The sequence below is a fragment of the Pristiophorus japonicus genome, chromosome 13 (genome assembly GCF_044704955.1).
Source record: "Pristiophorus japonicus isolate sPriJap1 chromosome 13, sPriJap1.hap1, whole genome shotgun sequence".
NCBI classification, from domain to species: domain Eukaryota; kingdom Metazoa; phylum Chordata; class Chondrichthyes; family Pristiophoridae; genus Pristiophorus; species Pristiophorus japonicus.
Window position 1 is genome coordinate 114,167,190 of NC_091989.1, and position 23,523 is coordinate 114,190,712.

The 23,523-nt window shown below is 44.9% G+C and overlaps 1 protein-coding gene across 1 annotated transcript in view; it reads left to right on the forward strand.

The window, feature by feature from the left end:
* Positions 1 to 21,453, forward strand: part of snrkb (SNF related kinase b) — a 124,627-nt gene extending 103,174 nt beyond the window's left edge. The window contains exons 4-6 of the mRNA XM_070896885.1: positions 12,398 to 12,610; positions 17,882 to 18,025; positions 19,615 to 21,453. Of these exons, the coding sequence (XP_070752986.1) occupies positions 12,398 to 12,610; positions 17,882 to 18,025; positions 19,615 to 20,707 (1,450 nt within the window). The 3' untranslated portion in view covers positions 20,708 to 21,453. The remainder of the gene's footprint in view (positions 1 to 12,397; positions 12,611 to 17,881; positions 18,026 to 19,614) is intronic.
* The last annotated feature ends 2,070 nt before the right edge of the window (positions 21,454 to 23,523 follow it).

Here is a 23,523-nt window from a genome sequence, read left to right on the forward strand (position 1 = left end):
ACAGCTTGATCTGAAAATCCCATTGATCTTCAGTTGGGGAGTGTATGTCCTGCAAGCAGTTCCCTATTCCCAATCCCTAGCCAGCCGTTTTGTTTTTTGAAAGGTGCCAAACTGGAACTTAATGGGAAAGGTCAGTGAGTTATCAATCTCTTTTGTAAGGACGTGTGTGGTGACTTGGCTATGCTGATTTAACTGAAGATTACTTTTCTCTGCAGAAAAAAAGCACAAAAGCATAGCAGCCACAGCAGTAAACTTTCCAGTGAGCAGAAGCTTTACTCATATATAAGCCAGAGTTATCGATAGAAATGAGTCTTGCTATTAAGCCTCATCAAGCTCAATGGTCCCAATAGTTTACACAGTAAACTAGCTTAGTTTGTTAATATGTTGCCCAATCACATTACAAGAAGGTCCCATGTTCAATACCACCTTGTCTGCGTTGAGTTAGCTAGTCTCTGTTGAGGTGCTTCTGGGGCACAGTGTGAAAATATCAGCCAGGAGTTTTGGCTCAGTTGGTAGGATGTTTTTCTCTGAGTCGGAAGGTTGTAGGCTCAAGCCCAACTCCAAGGCTTACATAGAATTATGTAGAAATTACAACACAGAAACAGGCCGTTCCGCTCAACCAATGCCCACTGTTTGTCCTCCATGAGTAATAGTCCCAATGCCATGTGCTCGCTCTGTTCCCAGCTCCCTTTATTCCCCTTTCCTTCAGCTACCTATCTAGCCGTTTCTTACGTGTTGACATGGTCTCTGCTTCAATCACTCACTCTGTAGTTCATTCCACAACCTCATGATCCTCTGGGGGGGAAAAAAACTTCACCTAAAGCTCTTGCATTTAATTTTATCTCTATGTCCACTGCTCTAGTCTCCTCAGCCACTGGAGACTGTCTGTTTCTATCAAATCTATCCCATTCTTTCACAATTTTAAACACCTCTATTAAATCACCTTGTAATCACCTCTGTTCTAACAAAAGTTGTCAGTTTTCCCATTTGTCTTTGTATTTGTACGGCTTCACACCAGACAGCATTCCAGTGAAGCTGCACTGTACCCTCTCTATTACCTCAGCATCTGTCCGAAATCTCAAGCCCAAAGCTGCACATACTACTCCATCTGAGTGCTCATCATTACATTTTGGTTTTTATATTCCATCCAATGTATAATTATTACTTTTATTTCTTTAACCAAAGTGTAGCACCCTCATACTTGCTGATGCTGAATTCCATCTGCCACTTTCTTGCCCATTCCACCATCTTATCAATAGCCCCTTGGAACTTCCTTTGGTTTATTTATCATGCCTCCTGTTTTAGTATCATCTGCAATTTTGGACACCACTTCCTCTAGCCCTGTATCCATGTCATTGATGTACACAGTGAACAGAAGTTGGCACAGAACAGAACCTTGTGGGACACCTTCACTTCCAACCACTCTAGGAAACTGGCCCTTATTCCTACTCTTTGTTTTCTGCCTTCTAACCAGTTTTTGTTATCTCTAAACTTGATTCTTCCAAAACTCTCTTGGCCAGCCTCCCATCTTCTACCCTCCATAAACTTGAGCTCATCCCAAATCCTGCTGGCCATATCCTAACAGTCCAGTGATTCAGGTGATGCAAACGATCCCATGGCACTATTTTGAAGAAGAGCAGGGGAGTTCTCCCTGGTGTACTGGCTAATATTTATCCCTCAACCAACATCGCTAAAACAGATGATCTGGTCATTTATATCAATGCTGTTAGTGCGAGCTTGCTGTGCATAGCAAACTCCCACAAATGGACTGCTGCATTTCCTGCATTACAACAGTGACGATACTTCCAAAGTACTTAATTGACTATAAAGCACTTTGAGACGTCCTGAGGTTGTGAAAGGCGCTATATAAATGCACGTCTTCTTTTCTATTCGTTCTTTACCATTTAGTTTCTCCTATTGGAAAGTTGGAGTGAAGTTCTGGATTAGCACTCCCCACTCTTTCCCCCCCGCCCTCCCAAATCATTGCTCAGTTGCTAACACTTATTAACTGGCCACGGCACCAGACGGCACCTGAAACCCATGGAGGCCCACGCCAGGGTGAGGAGGACCAGCCGTTTAAAGTTACAGTGGCAAAGATGGCGCTGGTTGGTTCCACTTAGCCACACAGGAAGTTTATCATATAATTGTAACCACACGTGTTATTGGAGCTGCTTTGTGGAACCCCATAATCAGCCACAGAGCAGACTGACGATTGCTAATCTGCATCTGGAAGACATCATGAATAATAATTTTTTTTGGACAACAACAACTTGTATTTATATAGCGCCTTTAGTATAGTGTAAAACGTCCTAAGGTGCTTCACAGCAGTGTTATAAGACTAAGAATTTGACACTGAGCCATGTAAGAAGGAATTAAGGCAGGTGACCAAAAGCTTGGTCAAAGAGGTAGGTTTTAAGGAACATCTTAAAAGGAGAAAAGAGAGGTAGGGAGGCAGAGAGGTTTAGGGAGGGAGTTCAGCGCTTAGGGCCTTGGTAACAAGGCACGGCCACCAATGGTTGAGCGATTATAATCAGGGATGCTCAAGAGGACAGAATTAAAGGAACGCAGATATCTTGGGTAGGGAGTGTGGTGGCTACTAGGAAAACGCCATGAATGGAATAGTAATAGTAATTTTCACTTTTTTGTGGTGGCTGTAGGGCTGGAGGAGATTAGAGACATGGGGCGGGGGGGGAGGCGGGTCGAGGCCATGGAGGGCTTTGAAAACCAGGATGAGAATTTTGAACTCGGCGTTGCTTAACCAGGAGCCAATGTAGGTCAGCGAGCACAGCGGTGATGGGTGAATGGGACTTGGTACGAGTTAGGACACGGGCAGCTGAGGTTTGAATGATCTCTAGTTTACGTAGGTTAGAATGTGGGAGGCCGGCCATGAGTGCATTGGAATAATCAAGTCCAGAAGTAGCAAAGACATGGATGAGGGTTTCAGCAATGGATGATCTGAGGCAAGGGCGGAGACAGGCGATGTTACGGAGGTGGAAATAGGTGGTCTTAGTTATGCCGCAGATATGTGGGCAAAAGCTCATTTCAGGGTCAATATCATTATGCAGTAATATTTTATACAATTTAAAAACATATGTAGAACTAGATTCAGTTTCTTTCACTTGACTTGTAATGACTTTGTTCATTGATGATCACTCCCAACATGTTTTGTGCTGGATAAAGGGGTGCGATGGTTAATTGCTTTAATCCTCCTGAGACATTAACAGTCATTAGCAGTTCAGACCATTCTGAAGCTCGTTCTTAGAATGCAGTTTGTGCACTGGCTGTTAAAGACCATTGCACAATACCACAACAGTTGTTCTAGGAATGCCAGCTTTTACCAGGTGTTATGGTGGTTGTTGTAGACTGACTGGGTTTAATCTATCCTTACGCTGGTATGAGCTAGGCCCGGCTTTCTTACTGTGCAGATTTCCTGCATCTTATCATCGGACAATTTATCATCAATGTGGGTGGGAGGGGGGAGGGTTTTGAATCTGCCGGCCTCTTCTGGGTTGTGCCAACTGTTCTTTTCCACTGAAGCCTAGCGGGGCAGCAGATAGTGGCACAGAGACCAGAAGGATGCCAGCTGGAGCCTTCCAGGCAACAACATGCTCACCTGTAGTTGGATACTAAAGAAACAGCACGTCCTTTCCCGTGGGGATTCAGTCGTCCAGAAAAGCTGTTCTTGTAAAGAGGAGGTTGTGAGACAAGACTTGGGTGGCAACCTAAATGATTTTTATTATTATGTAAACCGAGCAGCAGATATTTGGGGGCAGAAATTGATGGCCTTACCACCCACTGCCGCTGAGATCCACTGACATTCCTCTCTAGGTTGCGCCCAGTGCCAGTTTGCACTTTGGCGGGAGGGGAGAGCTGCTGGGAACCGCTGGCGGACGTGGTGCAAGTGACCTCCCGCCCGCCGAGATGCCAGATTGGTGCAGGCGTAGGCGGCGCCAGCAGGGGGAAGGACCACTGCGAGGAGGCTGGTCTAACCCCCAAGATAAGTTTTTTTTTTAAATTGGGAAAAAAAAAGGTTTTGAACTTTTTAATATTTTTTCACAGTGACTTACCTTAATGGATTCCCCTAAAGGTCTTCCGGGTAATTGGGAAAAAATTTTTTTTATTTGAACATCTTCGACCCTCCGTGGGCCCGACTCCATCAAACAAGAGCCTATGCCGCCGAGATTGGGAGCTCCCGCCCAGTTTGACTGCGTATGTCGCTTGTTTGCTGCCAGCCCAACTTTAAAATGATTTTTCATCAATTTCCCATTCAAAGTGCTGCCCGATCTCTCGGTGGCTTTTTGGGCGGGTCTTGGCCTTCACCAAGTTCAGCCCCTTGGAATTTGACTTTTTTCTCAGCCGGTTCATAGTGGATTTTTAAAAATCCATCATTGAGTCTGGCTGGGATACTGTTCCATAGGTGCCAGTTGCCCTCAGCAAAGTGGCAAATCTTCATGCGTGGGCTGAATGCTGAGTGTTGGCAGACTATTTGACCATGAGGAGCATCTCACTCAAGTCTGATTGTGACCTCAGCTGCCCAGCACTGGTGACTGGACAGTGATTGGGGTGAGAATCCTGACTAATATCAAACATTTCTCCCTCCCTAGTCCAGGGATCTCGAGACCAATTGCATCACCTTTCTTCACCACCACTTCAGCTGAGACCGGCTAACTAAGCACGGGCCAAACCTGGGACCTCCCAGGCCTGCATAAATGGTGCCATGTAGCACAACCTAGGTATGGAGCATGATGGAGAACCACTTTTTAACAGCATAAAGTAAAGGAACTAGCGAAGGACTCAGCAGATTAATTAACGTCACCAGGAAGATCTTGAAGGATTGAATTCGAATTACTGAAGCCACCTGGTGAAACAGAAATATACAGGTTGAACTTCCCTTATCCAGAACAGGCCAGGTCCCAAGGGATCCGGACAAGGGCGGTTCAACCTGTACTACAGCAACAATGTTAATGTCCAACACATTGCTTTGTAACATTCAACCTTGCACAATTGCAGAGAATACTTTTGAGAATGATCTACGGGAGACTGGTATGGCTTGTAGTTGGATTCTGAGCTGCCAAGTGTTTGCAATTGGTAAAAACACATTTTAACGTATTTGCTTTTAAAAGGATGTGATTGTTGTAGCTGCAGTATTGCATTGAACCAGATTATAATGTAACTAGAGGTTGTGCTGTATATAAACTCTATATATGAGGATGGTCGATGAATGATTCAAGATGAAAGGGGATAAAGGCCCAGATGTATAAGACAGCTTTCTCTGTTCGATGCTGGGCTCTGTGTGGAATAAGTGTGAGCATTCTCTGTTCAGCTCCCAATGTAGGGGAGACCACAAATAGAATTCTGTAGAGTCGAGACCTGAGATCTAAAGACGCGGAAGAATAGTAAATGTAACATGGGGTAAATAAAAAACATCTTTAAAGGTAAATTCAGTTTTCTGGAGCCCTGGAGAAAGCATCTTGCATGTGGGAGGGAGCCATCGATGGCATGTGTTGCCTGAGGGGCTGATGTACATCAGAGCATTATGGTTGAAGGACTGCTGTTATACACTTGCTTCAGTCAGTATTTCAGAGAGCCGCTGCAAATTTTGAATTCCTAATTTTCTTATTGCTGCTTGACAGGTGCCACAGACAGCTGTAGTGAAATGTTTGAGAGAATGCACCCGAGGTATTCCACCAGCACTGTATCCATGGTGCTGACTGCGGTTATCGACGTGTATCTTATTTGGTTTCTGCCCGTGCACAATATGAAGAACTCTTTGCGCACCCCCCCCCCCCCCCCCCCCCACCATTGAGGACATCATTCAGCGAGGATGTGATAGAGCGCAATATTTACTTGGAATGGTCTCTGGGGCCGGTGCATTGTGTTCAACAGCCTGTCGATTGCAAATTCAAAACAACAGCCGTTCTTGTTCCAAAATACTATACATAAATGCTACCTTTTGTTTGCCCCTTGAAAGTGATATGTTAAATAGGCTGTCCTGGTAATTTGATGAGTGCATGGTTGAGTCTGCTATTCATAATGTTTATCAATCTCAGTCTATTTATCGAGGGAGATAGGGAAGGGGAGAATGTATACACAATTGATAGATTTTTGTTAGGCAAGGGTATTAAGTTTTAAGGAATCAATTGGGGTAGATGGAGTTAAGATACAGATCAACCATGATCTCACTGAATGGCGGAACAGGCTCGAGGCATTGAATGGCCTACTCCTGTTCCTACGTTCCTAATTGGATATTATGTGCTCCTCCACAGGGAAGGGAGAGAGACAAACAGCCTGACCTGCCCTGGGCTGTTTTTCAATACTTCATGGTTCCCAGGTACTGGGTGGGATCAGCTTTGGCCCAGAAGCAGCTTCCTTGCCTGTCCACCTGTCTGAAAAGTGATGGGAAGCAGACGGAGATCTCAAAGTAAAGGGAAATGGATCGTTTCTAAAACAAAAATCTGATAAAAAAAATGTTTTAAGTACCAATATGCTCTAGCGTGGTTGGTGAGATAATGAAGGTTTTATTCCCTTGAGGAACATTACATTCCTCTTACAAGAGAAGCTTCACTAAACGAAAAATAAATGCTCGGAGTACTGCAAACCTTTGCTTGTAAAAGGGACACGAAAGAAGCTTTCAGTAGGAGTTTTGACCGAGCTGTACAGAGAATATCTTCTGCCAGTGGTTCAAATGGACCGGAATAGTCTGGGGCAGTGTTCTGACCCTTGAATGACCCATGTACTCAGTGGGCAGGATGTAGCTGCTGATAGATGCACTGGACTATGCCTGTTCTGGATTGATGCCAATAACCCCCTCCTGCAGAGGGATCCTACACCTGGCCAGATAGAACAAAGAACCAATTCCAGACACATGATTCAGAATCAGCAGCCCTTTTTGGTATATTTATCGGCAGCTCAGGAATCATCAGGTAGACACAACAATTTGCTTTGGATTATATCTACCAGTCCGTGTAGTTTGTGCTGCTTGCAGTTACCAACATTTAGAGTTTCAAAGAATACATGAGAATTGTATCACTTTTTTTTAAGTGTGGGCCAGCGCAATCCTGAATTACTTCCGAAAATGTCTTCCTTTTTCTCATTTAATATATTTTTCCATACCGCAGTATTCACAATACTGCATGATCCAAAATCGGGTTAAACAGGTCGCAGATAGAGTTTCAGCAGAGATTTATTTGTTGAATGCTGAAGGTGCTATGTAACAATCTCACGAATGTTGGTTTTCTTGCAGCATCTCGCCCAGTCTGACCTGTGTGTGTGTGTGCGCTCAGCATGCTGAAACCAGTCATAGCACGCTGTTGTATCCTGACTGAGATTACCTAAATGGCAGAGCTATGCGTCAGCTTTGACTCAGTGGTAGCAGTCTTGCCTTTGAGTCAGAAGGTTATGGGGCCGAAATTCACCCCACCTGAAACTTCCGATTTTGAAGTGATTTCTCCGCTGCGTTGGATGCAATGGCCTCTTTCGCGTAATTCAGCTTTGTCATTTTTTTTGAAGCGGATCGTAAGTCGGTCATAACGGGGGCAGAAGTGGGGCGGTAATAACTCTAGAGGGGCGGAAGTGAAAGCGGAACGGAGTCTCTGTCATTGTTGGTCAGCAGCGGAGCGGTGATAACGTCATTACGCGTGCGCGTCACCACGTCTCTCCCTTCACTTAAAGGGGAGCGATTCTTTAGGTTAGGTCCACTGGGCCACCAAGGGAGGGTTTCGGCCGGGCCAGTGGTCTGACACCCAAGAGGGGGTGCCAGGCTACCTGTTGGTGGCCCTGCCAAACCCGGGGGGCATAATTGTCCGGCCGATCAGAAAGTCGGCAGGCAAAAAAAATAAAATGGCGGCCACGGCAGTGCATCCTCCCCTTGAATGGCTACCGTGCAGCCAAGTCTCCCACATAGAGGACAAGGTGCACCAACATAAGAAGCTGTCGGGTGCACCACTCAGCGGATCGAGGATTTTTACAGCTGATTGGACCGGAAGTTGCCGACCACTTCCAGCAGTAAGCGGCCTTTTTGTGGAGCTGAATTTCGGCCCTTTGTGAGTTCAAACCCCTACTCCAGAGACTTGAGCAGATAATCCAGGCTTGCAGTACAGTGGGAATGCTGTAATGTCGGAAGTGCCATCTTTTTGACATTAGTCTGAAGCCCTGTCTGCCCTCTTGGGTGGATAGAAAAGATTTCATGGTTTTATTTGAAGAAGAACCGAGCAGTTCTTCCTGGTGTCCTGGTCAATATTTATCCCTCAACCAACATCACTAAGAAACAGATGGTCATTTATCTTATTGCTGTTTGTGGGACCTCAGCTGTGCTCAAAGTGACTGCCACATTTGCCTACTTCTTCTTAGGTGGTCCCTCGTATCGAGGATGACTTGCTTCTACACCAAAAGAATGAGTTCACAGGTGTTTCGATGAAGGACCTGATATTCCAGGTCGTGAACTACATGTTGAAGGGTGGAAGATGCCTGTGTGTGGATTTTTTTTAACGTGTGGTGGCCATTGCACACCAGCCACCACATGGGCTTGACAGAGCTAGGTCTTGGTCCAGTGGCAAGGATTAACCAAGACGACTGGAGACCAGCTCTACTGCACGGGCCTAGTGCAGCAGACCGGGACAAGAGCGGAGAGAAATCGGGGCACAGGAGCGACATGATCGAGGCCCAGGAGAGGCGAGGACCCAGGGGATATAATTTGCCTACAACACTGACTCCACTTTTTGTGGGAAGCACTTTGGGACATCCTGAGGTTGGGAAAGGTACTATACAGGTGCAGCGATGAGAATCCAGAGTTCCGGAATATTCCAGATTCCGGGACGATAGGTGGCAGGATCCACCAGACCTGACGACCCTGCCAACATCGGGGTCCTGCCGCTGCCCGACCTCGGGCCTCACCTCGCACCACCGCCACTGTCCTTATCTCGGGGTCTCCTCGCTGGCCTGCCCGTCAATCTCCTTGGTGGGGCCAGCCGGCCCGAACGGCTCCTTGGCGGGAACCCCCCTCCCCCTCCCCTTTCTGACGTTCCAAAATCTGGAAATACCTGAACCTGGGCTCGGGTGTTCCTGGATTAGTGACGTCAGAAAGCAAATCGAAAGCCCGGAATCCGGAACGGCCTCGGTCCTGAGGGTTCCAGAATTTAGGCACTGTACCTGTGTAAATACAAGTTTCTTTTTTCTTGTTACTTCTTTCTCTCTGGGGACCTGGGATTGAACCTGTGGCCCTCTTTTTCATGGATATGTTTGAACCTTATTTTTTTAAATTTGTGTGGAGCTTTTTAAGCATCTATTTCCAATATATTACTGTTATGTTGGCAGAAAAATATCATGATCGGAGATCAGGGGTGTCCAAGCAATGGTCTGTGGGCCATTTGCGGCTTTTTGAGATCTGGCAATCCAACCTACGGCCTCGAGGCGACTCAATCCTATTTGCACTTCTGTTTCTTATTACTGGTTTGTCCTATTTTAATTTCATGGGCCTGGAGGTTTGGAAAGGGTTATTCTTAGCGTTCTTGCCTCATGGTTGGGTGAATTTGAATCACAACACACACATCCGTTAGCATCAGCAGCTGGAGATGGATGGAAATTAATGGGAATATTGATTTAAACTGGATCTGTGATCCCTGAGGCTCCATGCCATACACATAACCAGCCAACAAAGATTAACAGCTTGGACACTCCTGTTTGAGATCCTTGAGGACTGAAAGATTTCAGCTCGTCCAACTTTCATCACTTTTCACAAACCCTATAAAGGAAATGACTTGCATTTCTATAGCGCCTTTAATGACCTCTGTACATCGCAAAACACTACAGCCAATTAAATCTTTTTGAAGTGTAGTCACTATTGTAATGTGGGAATTGTTGTAGCCAATTTGCGCAGAGCGAGGTCCCACAAATAGCAATGTGATAATGACCAGATCTGATATTGATTGAGGGGTAAATATTGACCAGGTCACCAGGGAGAACTTCTTTGTTGTTCTTCAAAAAAAAATAGTGCCATGGGATCTTTTACGTCCACCTGAGGGGGCTGATGGGGCCTCGGTTTAATGTCTCATCTGAAAGAAGGCACCTCCGACAGTCCAGCGCTCCCACATTACTGCACTTGAGTGTCAGCCTAGATTACGTGCTCAAGTCTCTGGAGTGGGACTTGAACCCACGACCTTGTGACTCAGAGGCAAGAGTGCTGCTCACTGAGCCATGGCTGCCCTTTTAAGGTAAATGTCGAATGTCACCATTTTCACCGGTTAAGTGAGTGTGCAACAGATGCTAAAGTAAATGGAAAAATAAGTTAACTTCCTGCTTCTTCAGAAAATAATTTATGTTGTCCTTCAATGTTCCTAAAACAAAACCAAAAAAAACTGTGTGGTGGGCCTATGTGTGTTACTGAGGACCTGGTATTCACATGGGAAGCATTTGAAGTATGTTATTTGTGGGCCCACTCAAGCAAGTCCAGCTGCTGGCACTGCACATCAGCAAATGGAAACTGCAGTCAAAAGGTCAATATTTAATGATTAGCGACTGTAAACCTTGCAACTCCACTAATTCAACGGCTGACTTATTAACCCTGAGAGATGCATTGAGCAGTTCCCAGTCCTGGGCCTAATTGCACACTGCGCCAACAAGTTAGCACTAGGACATCTGCTAAGGCTCTTAAAAGCCTAATAAAACTGTTTGCATCTCTTCAACTGGGTGGTGGCGAACACTTTCTTCACTGCTGAGATCCTTGCGGAATACCTGGAATATGATCTTGTTTTGGGAATACTAACACATTCTTCCAGTGCAGTGCATAATCCATTGCTCCTTTACTGTGTGTCGCTATATGACATTCTTGTTGCTGTGTCTAATGCATTCCTACATTGCTGTGTGTGTTGCATTTCTATACATTGTTGTATATTAGTGCTTAACATTTCTATTACTGTCTATAGCACATTCCTGTATTGTACAGCACATTCCTGTATTGTATAGCAAATTCCTACTAAAAGTGGTGTAATTGGTGGGATTCAATTTCACTTGATGGACATTAGTGTTGTGATGTCTTTATGTAAACCTATGGATCTGAGATTGCAATAGTTTGGTAGGGTGTAACCTGGCAGATTTATTAACGATGAGGGTGGATCAGGGAGGGAGTGTCAGAACTTGGCACTGAGAACTTGGGGAGGACACGTGATTTAAGTTGTGCAGTAAAGGCTGCTGGAAGTGAGGGAGGGGATTAAACGTGCTCACCCTGGCTTAAGGTACAGCTATGCAAATAATTTGATTTACGCCAGGCTGAAATGAGACTGAAATAAATTCTGACATTTGTGATCAGAGTCTGCACATCTAACTTATGTCACTGCAAAACAAGAGAAATTTAGACCAGCAGCTGAGGAAGGCTGACCCAGATCTTGGAGGTAAATGGCTGTGTTTCATTGTGCTGTTAGAGACTCAGAACCTGACTTTGGATTGTTCATTGGTCAGTTTTGTTTTGCGCTTTACTTTAGGATGCTCCAACCTTCATTTGGGATTCTCCCCACGAGACTGTTTCGTGCTGAACTTCCCTGAACTGAAGTAGAAGGCTGCAAAATGTTTCTCTGTGTGGGGGGATTGATGTCTTTACGATTTATTTATCAGAGCAGGCAATCTGGGAGGCCAGGCTTATAAGGCAGCACCACAGAAGACCTCCTGCAGATACCAAACCACCATGGTGTATAGCCCCAGAAGACCAAACCCCAAAAGATCCATGGAGTTATGAGTCAGGGGGGCTCTCTCTGTTGCGTGAGTAATCTCCAGAGGTTTCTGGAGCTATGTTATGGCTACACAACTGATGGGTTTGCACTTGGATGAAATTATAAGTCCAGAATTCTGACAATTCTACCCCAGGGTCCAGACGGTCACTCCAGGCTGCTCTGCATTGTAGAGGAGACTACTCTGACAAAGCTGCAAAGCGTGGAGTTGGAATTTGGCACCAGCCCTGCTGTTTGCCACACATCTTCAGAATCTTAGCAGAGCATTCATGTGGTTCTGGTGCTATGCAAGCATTCGTCTTTTCATGGCAGGACCCCGAAACCTTTATCTGATAGCTTGCATAAATCGTGAACGTAAATCATTTTTTTGCAGTGGTGAAACTGAAGAGCGGCTAGGTTCAGCTGTTAAAGATAGAATCACTGTCACTGCTGTTCCAGTCAGTCCTTGGCTATTCCTTGAAAGGTGCCTTTTATCTAGAGTCTCTGCAGCAAGGTTCAGCCTATTCAAAACAATTGTTTTCCTATGAAACTTTGCGGGACTAAAAATGGCCAGAGGAGGAAGCGGAGTCTGCTCCCGAGGAATTGGCCTGAATCTGTGATGAAATAAAGTCACTGCAACCTTTGGCTTAGGAATCCCTTTCGCTGGTAAAGCCTTTTGTTTGTTCTTTGTATTGTTGCAGTTTGATCTCCAGGATGTTGCAGAGGGACCCGAAGAAGCGGGCGTCTCTGGAAGAGATCGAGGGCCACCCGTGGCTCCAAGGCATTGACCCTTCTCCGGCCAAGAAGCTGAGCCTGCCTCTCACGTCTTACAAGAGCCTCTCTGAGGAAGAGCATGAGATAATTATCCAGGCCATGGAATGTGGCAGCATCGCCCACAGGGAGTTGATCCAAGAGTGAGTATATCATTTATTGCCTTGCGGGTATCTGTTTGGAGAGGTTAGTGTCTCATAAAATCATAGAATGGTTGCAGCATGGAAGAAGGCCATTTGGCCTGTCGAGCCCGTGCCGGCTCTCTGCAAGCGCACCTCAGTTAGTCCCACTTCCCCACTCTTTCCCCGTAGCCCTGCAAATTCTTTTCTTTCAGGTACGTATCCAATTCTCTTTTCAAAGCAGTGATTGAGTCTACCTCCACCATCATTTCGGGCAGTGCATTCCAGATCCTAACCACTCACTGCGTAAAAACATTTTTGGTTCTTTTGCCAGTCACCTTAAATCTGTGTCGTCCCGGTTCTTGACCTTCTGCCAATGGGAACAGTTTCTCTCTCTCTACTCTGTCCAAACCGCTCATGATTTTGAACAACGCTATCAAATCTCCTGTCAATCTTCTCTGCTCCAAGAAGAATAATCTCAGCTTCTCCAGTCTATCGATGTAACTGAAGTCCCTCGTCGCTGGAATCATTCTCGTAAATCTTTTCTGCACCCTCTCTAAGGCCCTCACATCCTTCCTAAAGTGCAGTGCTCCGAAATGGACACAAGATCTAACTATTGGCAGGGCTCATTGTTGAGGCCAAACCAGTGTTTTATAAAGGTTTATCATAATTTCCTTGCTTTTGTACTCTATTCATGACGACCAGGATCCCATATCCTTTTTTTAACTGCTTTCTCAACCTACCCTGCCTTCTTTAACAATTTGTGCACATATAACCCTAGGACTCTTTGTTCGTCCACCCCCTTTAGGATTGTACCCTTTAGTTTATATTTCCTCTCATCATTCTTTCTACCAAAATGTATCCCTTCACACTTTTCGGAGATAAATTTCATCTGCCACGTGTCCGCCCATTCCACTACTAATTGAGGGAAGACAGTTTAGAATGTACCTTACCCCCAATGGCTGGATATTTCCAATTCAGCAGTAGCTGGGTTTACAGATAGCAGTTTCCTGAACATAATGTTTACATTTTCAAGCTTCTAAACTTCCGATTTAGGAGACTTCCCCTTCTGGTTTAAATCCCTATCAGTGATATCTTTCCAGTTCTACATTTGCTTCTTTTCCACTGGGGAAGCCGGATGCCCAGATCCATGAGCTTCACAGTGAGTCCTGCCAATAGTTAGATCTTGTATCGGCCTGTACATTCTGACAGGTTGGGCATTTGTGCTGAATTTAGCAGCCTGATTCAGTTCCATGAAAACGTACCTGTTGGAGATAGGCCAACCTACAAGGGTGGGGAGAGGGAGGAGGAGGTGTGGGGGGGAGAGCCGGGACTGCAGTTTGAAACCTGGGGTCCGTCTGGAGCTCCAACTCACTGAATCATCCTCTTTCATTCACCCGGCTCATAATGCACTCCGATAGTTTCTGTGTGCTGGTGAGTGGTGCACAAACCGATTGTCTCCTAATGCAGCATGAAATGGCAAGGTTGAGAGCCAGGGTCCAGGGCAGTCACACTGGGAGCTTTATAATGTCATTATTGATAGCAACCAATATTCTCCTAAAAATTACTCTGAAGTGAAATTTTCATTTTCGGATTAAGGAAACCTTGAGCTGATGGGCTGTTGAGATGTGTCCAGTGGGTTTCTCTCTGCAGGGAGAGGAGTGGGTGTTAATCAACTTCTCGGCTAGAAGTTACCATTATTGATACTCAATATTTTAAAAAGGGGGCACAGAAGTAACTGGAGAGGAATTTTGAATTGAGTTAACCACTTAAATGAGATATTTGATTATATTCATTATCGATTTATATATTTGATTATAAATGTGACTGGAGTAAATGGGATCTATCTGTTTCAGTGGGACATGTGGAATGAAATGGTTAGATGTGTGGATATTAGATGTGTGCATATTCAGAATCATTACAGGCTTCAGGTGGCCTTGAGAGTGGTTGTATTTAAACGGATTCCTGCACCAGTTCTCCAATGTGTGTAAATCACATTGCTATCTGTGCCTCTCAGTCTATCGCAGGAGGGATGAGTTTGAGTGCTCTCTGCTGCTTGAGTTGTGATGATCTGGCAGATGGCTGTATATTGTATCAACCGTTAGACCTTACTATTAGAAACAATATGGGATTGATAATGTTGGATCATCTCTTGGGCCTTATTAGTGTCTAACATTAGTCGCACTTTACAGCTCTAGCCCAGGACTCCTGATAGCTTCTCAGTATGACATCATCCCTTTTGGGAAGGAGAAAGCAAAGATTTATTTCAGTTTTATATAATTCATTAGTCTCCTTACCCAGAAATCACGACCTTGTCACTTAATCTTTACCAGATATTGCACCATAAGTGAGGATGATATCATAGCTAATTTTAGCTCATGATGCCATCTGGTGTTTTCAGTGAGAACTGTAGGGTTAAGTTGAAGCAATTCCCAGTGCTCTTGTTCAAAAAAAGATAATTCACACATTATGTGATGCAAAACTTACTTTAATTTTTACAGGAAGTAAGTGCTGATGAAGTTTATATTCATTCATTAGATTAAGGGTCGGTGCAGCATTTGTTGCTAGATTAGCACGTGCTGGTGGTATAGTAGTGATTAATATTGTCCGCCTCAGCCTTGCCTCCCCTCCATTGCTGAAACCCTTATCCATGCATTTGTCTCCGCGAGGCTCAACCTATCAAATGGTGTCCCCACCAAACTCTAGTGCTGCACCCAAAACTCCACTGCCTGGATCCTGTCCCACATCGAGTCCAATGATTCCCGTCCTTGATAGTTATCAGTCTCCACAAGTCCCTCCATGCCCTTGCATTAACATACCTCAACAACCTCCTCCAGCCCTAAGTGGCAGCTCCTGCACTCTGCTATTCCCACTCTGGCTTCCTTGGTGTCTCCCTCTGCCTCCATTCCTCTGTCAGGGGCGGAGCTTTTAACTAGCTAGGCCCTACTTGTTATCTCCTTGCCTTGACACCTTCAAAAGCCTCTTTTAAAACCAACTCTTTGACGAGTCGTTTGGCCACCTCCTGTGACTCTTCTATTTCTGCTTTGTGTCTTTTCCTCCTCGATGAATCATCGGGGGACACTGACGATATTAATGCTGCTTTATCAAGGTTAATTTTTTTTGCTGCTGTCATGGTGTAGCACAGCTTTCTCCTCAAACTAGTGGCTACAGGGCAGTGAGGAAGAGTGGTGATTCGGGCTTTTAAATCATGATTCGGATTGACCTGGAGATGCAGAACGAAGGACACAGCCAAAGGAATCGTTAGCTCAGCGTAACTTGAGACGTGCTTGGTTAACATTTAGAACTGTTCACGTACTGGGATACATTACCACCTCACTCATGTCATGTGGACTCATTTGAAGCTTTCCAAAGAGGAGCAGGTTCCAAATTTCAGCGAGCTTTAGTAGTACTTTAGTTGTGCTCACAGTTGCAAAGTAAGGTCTATTTTGTGTTTTTTTTCCCCCCCTTGTTTTCAGTAGCTGCAGGGTTATTTCAGTCTTTGACCAGAGGGATACTAGGGATAATTCTGTGTTTCCAGCAGGGAGTGGTGCTCGCAAGTGGCCCGTGATGGGAAACCTAGAAATATAGAAAATAGGTGCAGGAGTAGGCCATTCGGCCCTTCGAGCCTGCGCCACCATTCAATATGATCATGGCTGATCATGCACTTCAGTACCCTATTCCTGCTTTCTCTCCATACACCCTGATCTCTTTGGCTGTAAGGGCCACATCTAACTCCCTTTTGAATATATCTAACGAACTGGCCTCAACAACTTTCTGTGGTAGAGAATTCCACATGCTCACAATTCTCTGAGTGAAGAAGTTTCTCCTCATCTCGGTTCTAAATGGCTTACTCCTTATCCTTAGACTGTGACCCCTGGTTCTGGACTTCCCCAACATCGGGAACATTCTTCCTGCATCTAACCTATCCAATCCCGTCAGAATTTTATATGTTTCTATGAGATCCCCTCATTCTTTTAAATTCCATTGAATATAAGCCTAGTCGATCCAGTCTCTCCTCATATGTCAACCCTGCCATCCCGGGAATCAGTCTGGTGAACCTTCGCTGCACTCCCTCAATAGCAAGAATGTCCTTCCTCAGATTAGGAGACCAAAACTGTACACAATATTCAAGGTGTGGCCTCACCAAGGCCCTGTACAACTGTAGTAAGAACTCACTGCTGCTATATTCACATCCTCTCGCTATGAAGGCCAATATGCCATTTGCCGCCTTTGCCGCCTTCACCGCCTGCAGACACACCATTACGATTTTCCTATGATTTCCCATCTTGCAATCCCTGATCCCTCTAAGTTCCAGTAAGCTTTCCTGTGAACCCTTCCTCCTCCCTGCATCCTCACTTTGTTTAAATCAGGACTGAAGACACCCCATCCTTGCTCCAAACAGAAATGCAGAATCAGCTCTGTGGCCTTTGGTCTCTGTGTCGGACCCGGGTCAAGCTTCTTTTTAAGTGAAAAGGGTGACTCTCAAAGGGCCATAATTTAGGACAGCAGCAAGGTTTAGTAGAGCAGATGAAGTGTTGGATAATGTCAAGCTTTGATTTTAAAAGCCGGATGATTGGAAGAGAAGAGCAGGCTGGAATTGAGGAGTTCCATAGTTCAGTTGAAAATGGTGCATTTAAGTCTGGATTTCACAGGAAGGATGAGCATCTGTGAAGCCTTGGAGAGCAAGAGAAGAAAACTTTGAAGAACAATAGTAATTGATGAATCAGAGGCAGAAAAGTTACAATGGAGACAGGGAGAGGTCAGCGGTTAATTTGTGTGTGGCCATACTACTTGCGCACCTTTAAAAATTTGTTCTCGGGCTGTTGGTGATACTAGTAAGGCCACATTAATTGTCCATCCCTAGTTGTCCTGAGAAGGTATTGAGGCCATTTCAGAGGGCATTTTAAATCGCCCACGTACTGTGCGCCTAGAGTCTCATGTAGGCCTGACTGGGGTAGGTGTGGCAGGTACTCTTCCCTGAAAAGATATGAGTGAGCCAAGTCATTTTTTGTGACAATCCGGCAGCTTTCATTATCATTTTTCTTGTGCCTACCCACAAATTTATTGATTTCAAAATCATAACTTGCCATGGTGGGATTTGAACGTACGACCTGTGAATGTCCAGTTCAGTATGATGATCACTGGGCTACTGTTACTCACTTATTACACTAATCTGCTGACCTTAAGTCTTTTTTTAAAGAAACACCGTTCCTGGTTGGAGTGTGGGTTGGAAGCTCAGTTAGTGTTTGGGTCGGCCATTCCACTCAGCGATCTTGTGATTTTATTTTGATGTAGGGCTCTGGAAGCAGACAAATACAATCACATCACAGCCAGCTACTTCCTGCTGGCAGAGAGGATATTGAGGGAGAAGCAGGAGAAGCAGACCCAGAATCAGAACCTTGATCTGGACTACAACTGGACCAGCCATGTACAATGCAGGTAACCAAGAGTTCACAAGGAAAAGCCTTTAACCATAGCTGGAAAATCTGTGTGCCACGCATTAAAATCCACAGCATTTTTATTGGTCTGCAGAGTGAGATGGTTAATGGGTATTGAACCAATGCTATCATCCCATTAGGAGGCATATAAAGGAACTGATGCAACCAATTTCCTGTTCTTAGTCAACCTGGCCCAGCCTGGCAAGCTCACCCCATCGGGTAGAATTGCCCAAATGTTTTGCCTATGTGGGCAGCACTGCTGTGTACCACGGCACATAATGGCCACTTGTAAAGTTTAAATCCACATTCCCCTTGATTTACATATAACTCAAGTTGCCATCACTAACTGGCCTTGGTGTTCTGATTTAGGATTTATCCACTCATAAGGCAACGGCGCTTTCAAACCTCCCAACTCCAGGATCCACCAAGCGAGTAAGAAATAAGCAGCACCAGTCTGGGTTGGCTGGCTTCGATTTGTCAGGACGTATAGGCCACATGTGATCACAGAACACAGCTTAGCTACTGTAATGTAGCTCCACCTAGTGGACTACTGTGGTAATGCAACTGCTGATTTTTTAAAAATACAATAAAAGGATTGTATATACATCAGCAGTTGCATTGTTACAGTGGTCCACTAGGTGAAACTATAATACAGCTACCGTTGCCCTGGGGAGGCGTGAGTATCAATGTGAATGGTTGGGATTCTCCATCATCTCTTCTTACCTCAAGTCCAATTCTCTAGTGTTGTACCAAACAGCTTGCAGCTGGCCAAGGTGCATTGCATGATGCCAATATATATCTCTGTGTTGGTAATTGTACCTGGTTTTAAAAGGTATTTATTTCAACCATCACCTAATCTGTTGAAAGTGCTTTATTCTTTTAGCAAGCTAACAAATAGCAAAGATTATTGTCTTACCCAGATCAAAAGGGAGATCCACAGCCAAGTTTGATCTCTAACCGTGAGATCATTGGTTATTTATCATGGATAATTGGATGCTAAGAGGAAGTTGGCAAGCTGTCCTTTCACCCAGCGACTCGGGTTAGTTTGAATCTAGGCCAAAGCAATGTTATGAAAGTCTCCTCTCCCCTCCAGTCGTTAGGCTTCACATGAAATAAGTTGGGCAATCTCAATTAAGTTCCCTGTGGACATGGGTCAACAACACCACTCAGCACAGGCTGAAAATGATCATCCTGATGTTTGGTGTGGGCAGCGAGACACTTTATTAGTGGTGTTGTGGGAGGCATGCATCTGATTTTAAGGCGGGTCGAAGGAGAGGGAGCTTTACTCTGCATCTGGCAAGGCTAAATATGGCCGGAGTGCATCTCGCACTGTTAGTATCCTAAAAAGAAAGGTTTTCCATTCCCCAATATTGGCATCCTCAATGAGCAGCAGAATTCACCCTGCAGACTGAGACGATTGGCCTGCCAATTGCAGCCTGAACTGAACGATGCAACAGGCAAGTGAAATGCTCACCCTTGCACTGTATTTCAGTTAAAGTATTTCAGGTGCTGCACATTTCAAAGGGCGTATGACTTGTAGTTTTTTACTGGTTACATAAAACACCTCAATTTATGCTCGCTCTCTTTCAGGCCATCTCTATCAGCACCGGTAAACAGCTTTGTGGATACCACTGATAATAGCCTCTTGCCTGAAATGCACAATGGGTTTTCAGTAAAGCATTCTGCCAACACGAAGGGCCCAACAAAACATCCAGAGGCCGTGCAAAAGGACACGGAAAAGCAGGAGACTAGTAACATAAAAAATATTGTGAAACTCCTGAATAATGCACAGGACAGCTCTGCGACTCCATCGCCAATGAGAATTCTCCTTCGATCTTCACTGGAAACATCTGTCATGCCAAAGAATGTGCCAGTCCTCCAACAGATATGTGAAGAGGATGAAGAGGAGGAGGAGGAAGAAGACCATGCTGAAATGGAGGTCAAAGCCACGCCTTTGTCGAATGTAATGCAGTCTCCTTATAGTGGCGTTAATTGCAAGGACAGCAGTGTCGCCACCTTGGGCTGTCCCAACAAAGGCAGCGAAGAGGGCGATGGCAGCAAACCCTTTCGGGAGATGTGGAACTGTCAGCGTGAGAACGGGGTGAAGAGCTCTTCAGTTGAGGTCCAGGGATCAGTGGGGCCACTTTGTTGCAGCAGGTGGGCCGAGAAAAGCCAGCAGCTTTCAAATTACTTTGGAAACAGGCCGATCAACCTGATGAATGAGAGCAACAACAACAGCACCAGCAAAGGCATCCTTCGAGCTCCAGTAGACGTCACTGACATCAGCGTCGAGAAGCCTCCCCCGTGCTTGCATGCTCGCCAATGTCCGGCCATCCTCGACCTCAAGGTCACTGAGCCCACTGTACCCACACAGACGGGCACTGACTTAGCAAAGGAAAAACCGCAGTTGCTTAAGAAGTCCGAAGGGCCGAGTCTGGAAAGTCCAAAGCACTTGATCGACCGAGTGGCTGAGAACTGTGGGCTAGCAAACGACAGTGCGTGCTTTGACAGCAGTGCGGATCCTGTGAATAAATTTGATCCTGCCCGATCGAAGAATGTAAATATCAGGGACAGGATTCTGCAGATCCCACTCTGTGAGAAAGCTCTTTCCTTTAAGATAAAACCAAACTCTAAGGAGAATCTCCTCTCCTTTGGACAGTTCAACTGTTGTCATGTAATTTAATTTTTTTTTAATTATATACTGTGTGTGTGTGTGTGTGTGTATGTATATATATATGCACACTCTTTGTAAATATGTATCATCTTTTACAGAAAAGGGGTGACACTGAGGTAAGGCGTTAGAAAGCAATGATGTTTGAGGTCGCTTTCTGACTCTGTGCTCCCAGAGGGGAACCTTACCCACCATGAATGCATATTGAAAACTAGGGCACGCACTGCGCATAACTTCCTGACCGTTCATTTAAATGGTGGGACTGCCATGCACAGCACGCGGCTGGATTAACAATAAATGGGCCAGGCTCCCCACCTGAAGCATAAAGTTGGAAAATCAGCCCTTTCATTCTTATAATTGAATAACTGGTTTAAGCTAAATACAATTTGGTACTTCTGTCTGGGGTTGTAACAAGGTTCAAAGTGATTCTCCGTACTTTATAACATATTTTTGAACACCTAACTTGCGAAAACCTTCACTGTTCTGCCATATTGGAACACAAACGGGTAGTCTTGTGGTGTTTGTACCCTTTAGGCACAGACCCAGTATCCCACCTTAAACTTCCAGATTAGTTGACCGTTATCTTGAGAACCCATTAGTTGATGAAGAGTTGTTGTTTGGGAGATTTACTTGTGTACATTCTATGACAGCATATTGTAGCCACCTGTTGTCCTAGTTCAGTCAACTAAAGTATGTACATATTAAGTGTACCTCTTTCATTGTCACCTTTATATTAAAACATCTAGAGTGTTCACAGATTAATTTTCATGGGTCTGTTTTGTTACCTGTATAATAAGTGTGATTTTTTTTAAAAACTTTTAAATGTATAGTGTGTCTCTCTTCCTTCATCCTTAAACTAGTGTAAATATCACACTATTAGCTCTGGAAGCTGCCTTAAACTGATGTGTAAATGTGAAATAGCAATTTTCCTGAAACAGTGCATCATGTTTCTAATATTGTGCTACAATTATCGCTTGTATATTCTCCCCTCGGGCCTATGTTCCAGGTAAGCATATGAGCGATTGTGGGAAATAGTTATCTGCTTATTGGGTGCGTACAGCACTATCACATGCCTGCGTACCATCAGCAATTATTAACGGTACTAACACACACCTGTATACTATCAGCGTGGCAAAGTGCCCAAATGATCTAATTCAAATGTATAGTATTTGATGGTAGTGGTGAACTAAATATGATATATTGGATGCATTCCCCTGTCATTATACCTTAAACATTCACTCCCTCCACCACCAGCGCACCGTTGCTGCAGTATGTTCCATCTACAAGACGTACTGCTGCAATTCGCCACGGCTTCTTCAGATGCACTTCCCAAGCCCGTGACCTCTATTATCTAGAAGGGCAAGGGCAGCAGGCGCATGGGAATACCATCATCTCCAATTTCTCCTCCAAGTCACAGACCGTCCTGACTTGGAATTATATTGCCACTCCTTCATCGTCACTGGGTCAAAATCCTGGAAACACGCAGACTGCAGCAGTTCAAGCGACAGCTCACCACCACCTTCTCATGGGTGTAAATGCTGGCCATGGCAGCAGGGCCCATATCCCAGGAACAAATTAAACTCCCTCCCTAACAGCACTGTGGGAGTACCTTCACCACACAGACTGAAGGCGCCTCACCTCCACTTTCAGGTGCATATTAAAGATCCCATGGCACTATTTCGAAGAAGAGCAGGAGATGGCCTAGCCAATATTTATCCTTCAATCAATATAACAAAAATAGATAATCTGGTCATTATCACATCACTGTTTGTGGGAGCTTGCTGTGTGCAAATTGATTGCCGCGTTTCTCACATTACAACAGTGACTACATTCCAAAAGTACTTCATTGGCTGTAAAGTGCTCTGAGACGTCCGGAGGTCATGAGAGGCGCTCTATAAATGCAAGTCTTTCTTTCTCGATGGCAATAAGGATGGGCAATAAATGCTGGCCTAGCCAGCGACGCCCACATCCCAGGAACTAATGGAAAAAATATTAGTTTGAGAATATTAATAAAGAATAATGTTCTGTTATTTCTTGCCGTCCTTTTTAGAATGTCCAAGACACTGTCTCGATGAGTTCTGATCTCGCACGTGTGTTAATAGTTGTTGCTGTGTGGCTGGTTGTAAGGGGTTTCAGCATGGACAGCTTGTGAGCTGAAGTGTCTCCCAAGTGGCCACTCCTAACTGACTATAGACCAACCGGCACTTGGCTGGAAAGATCCCACAGCCGAAGCAAAGTATTAAAATGGGAACCTGTTGTTATTTTATTGTTGTCCTTTCCAAATAAAATGTTGTCTCTGACCCGTTTCTCCTCTTAGTAATCTCTCAGGAAATTATACCAAGCAATGACTGTTCATAGTTGGGATTCCGATGGCTCATCCAAGCACTATATCCATTTTTTTGATTTGTTTTGTTTCTCTTAAACCAGTTGGCTTGTTCTGGATTATAGGCTTGCAGTGTCCTGTAAGTGAGCCCCGAGTGTTGGCGTCCTCTCCTCACTCTCGTGTGCTTTCCGTTACTGTCCAGCGATCAGGGACGGAAACCTGGCTGATTTTTTAAAATTCCCTCTAATCCATGGGCCTATATAAAGAAATAAAGAACTTGCATTTATATAGCGTCTTTCATGACCACAGTTCATCACAAAGTGTTGTACAGCCAATTAAGGACTTTTTGAAATGTAGTCACTGTTGTAATGTAGGAAATGCGGCAGCCAATTTGCTCACAGCATGATCCCACAAACAGCAATGTGATCATGACCAGATATTCTGTTTGAGGAATAAATATTGTCCAGGCCATCGGGAGAACTCCCCTGGACTTCAAAAGTAGCAT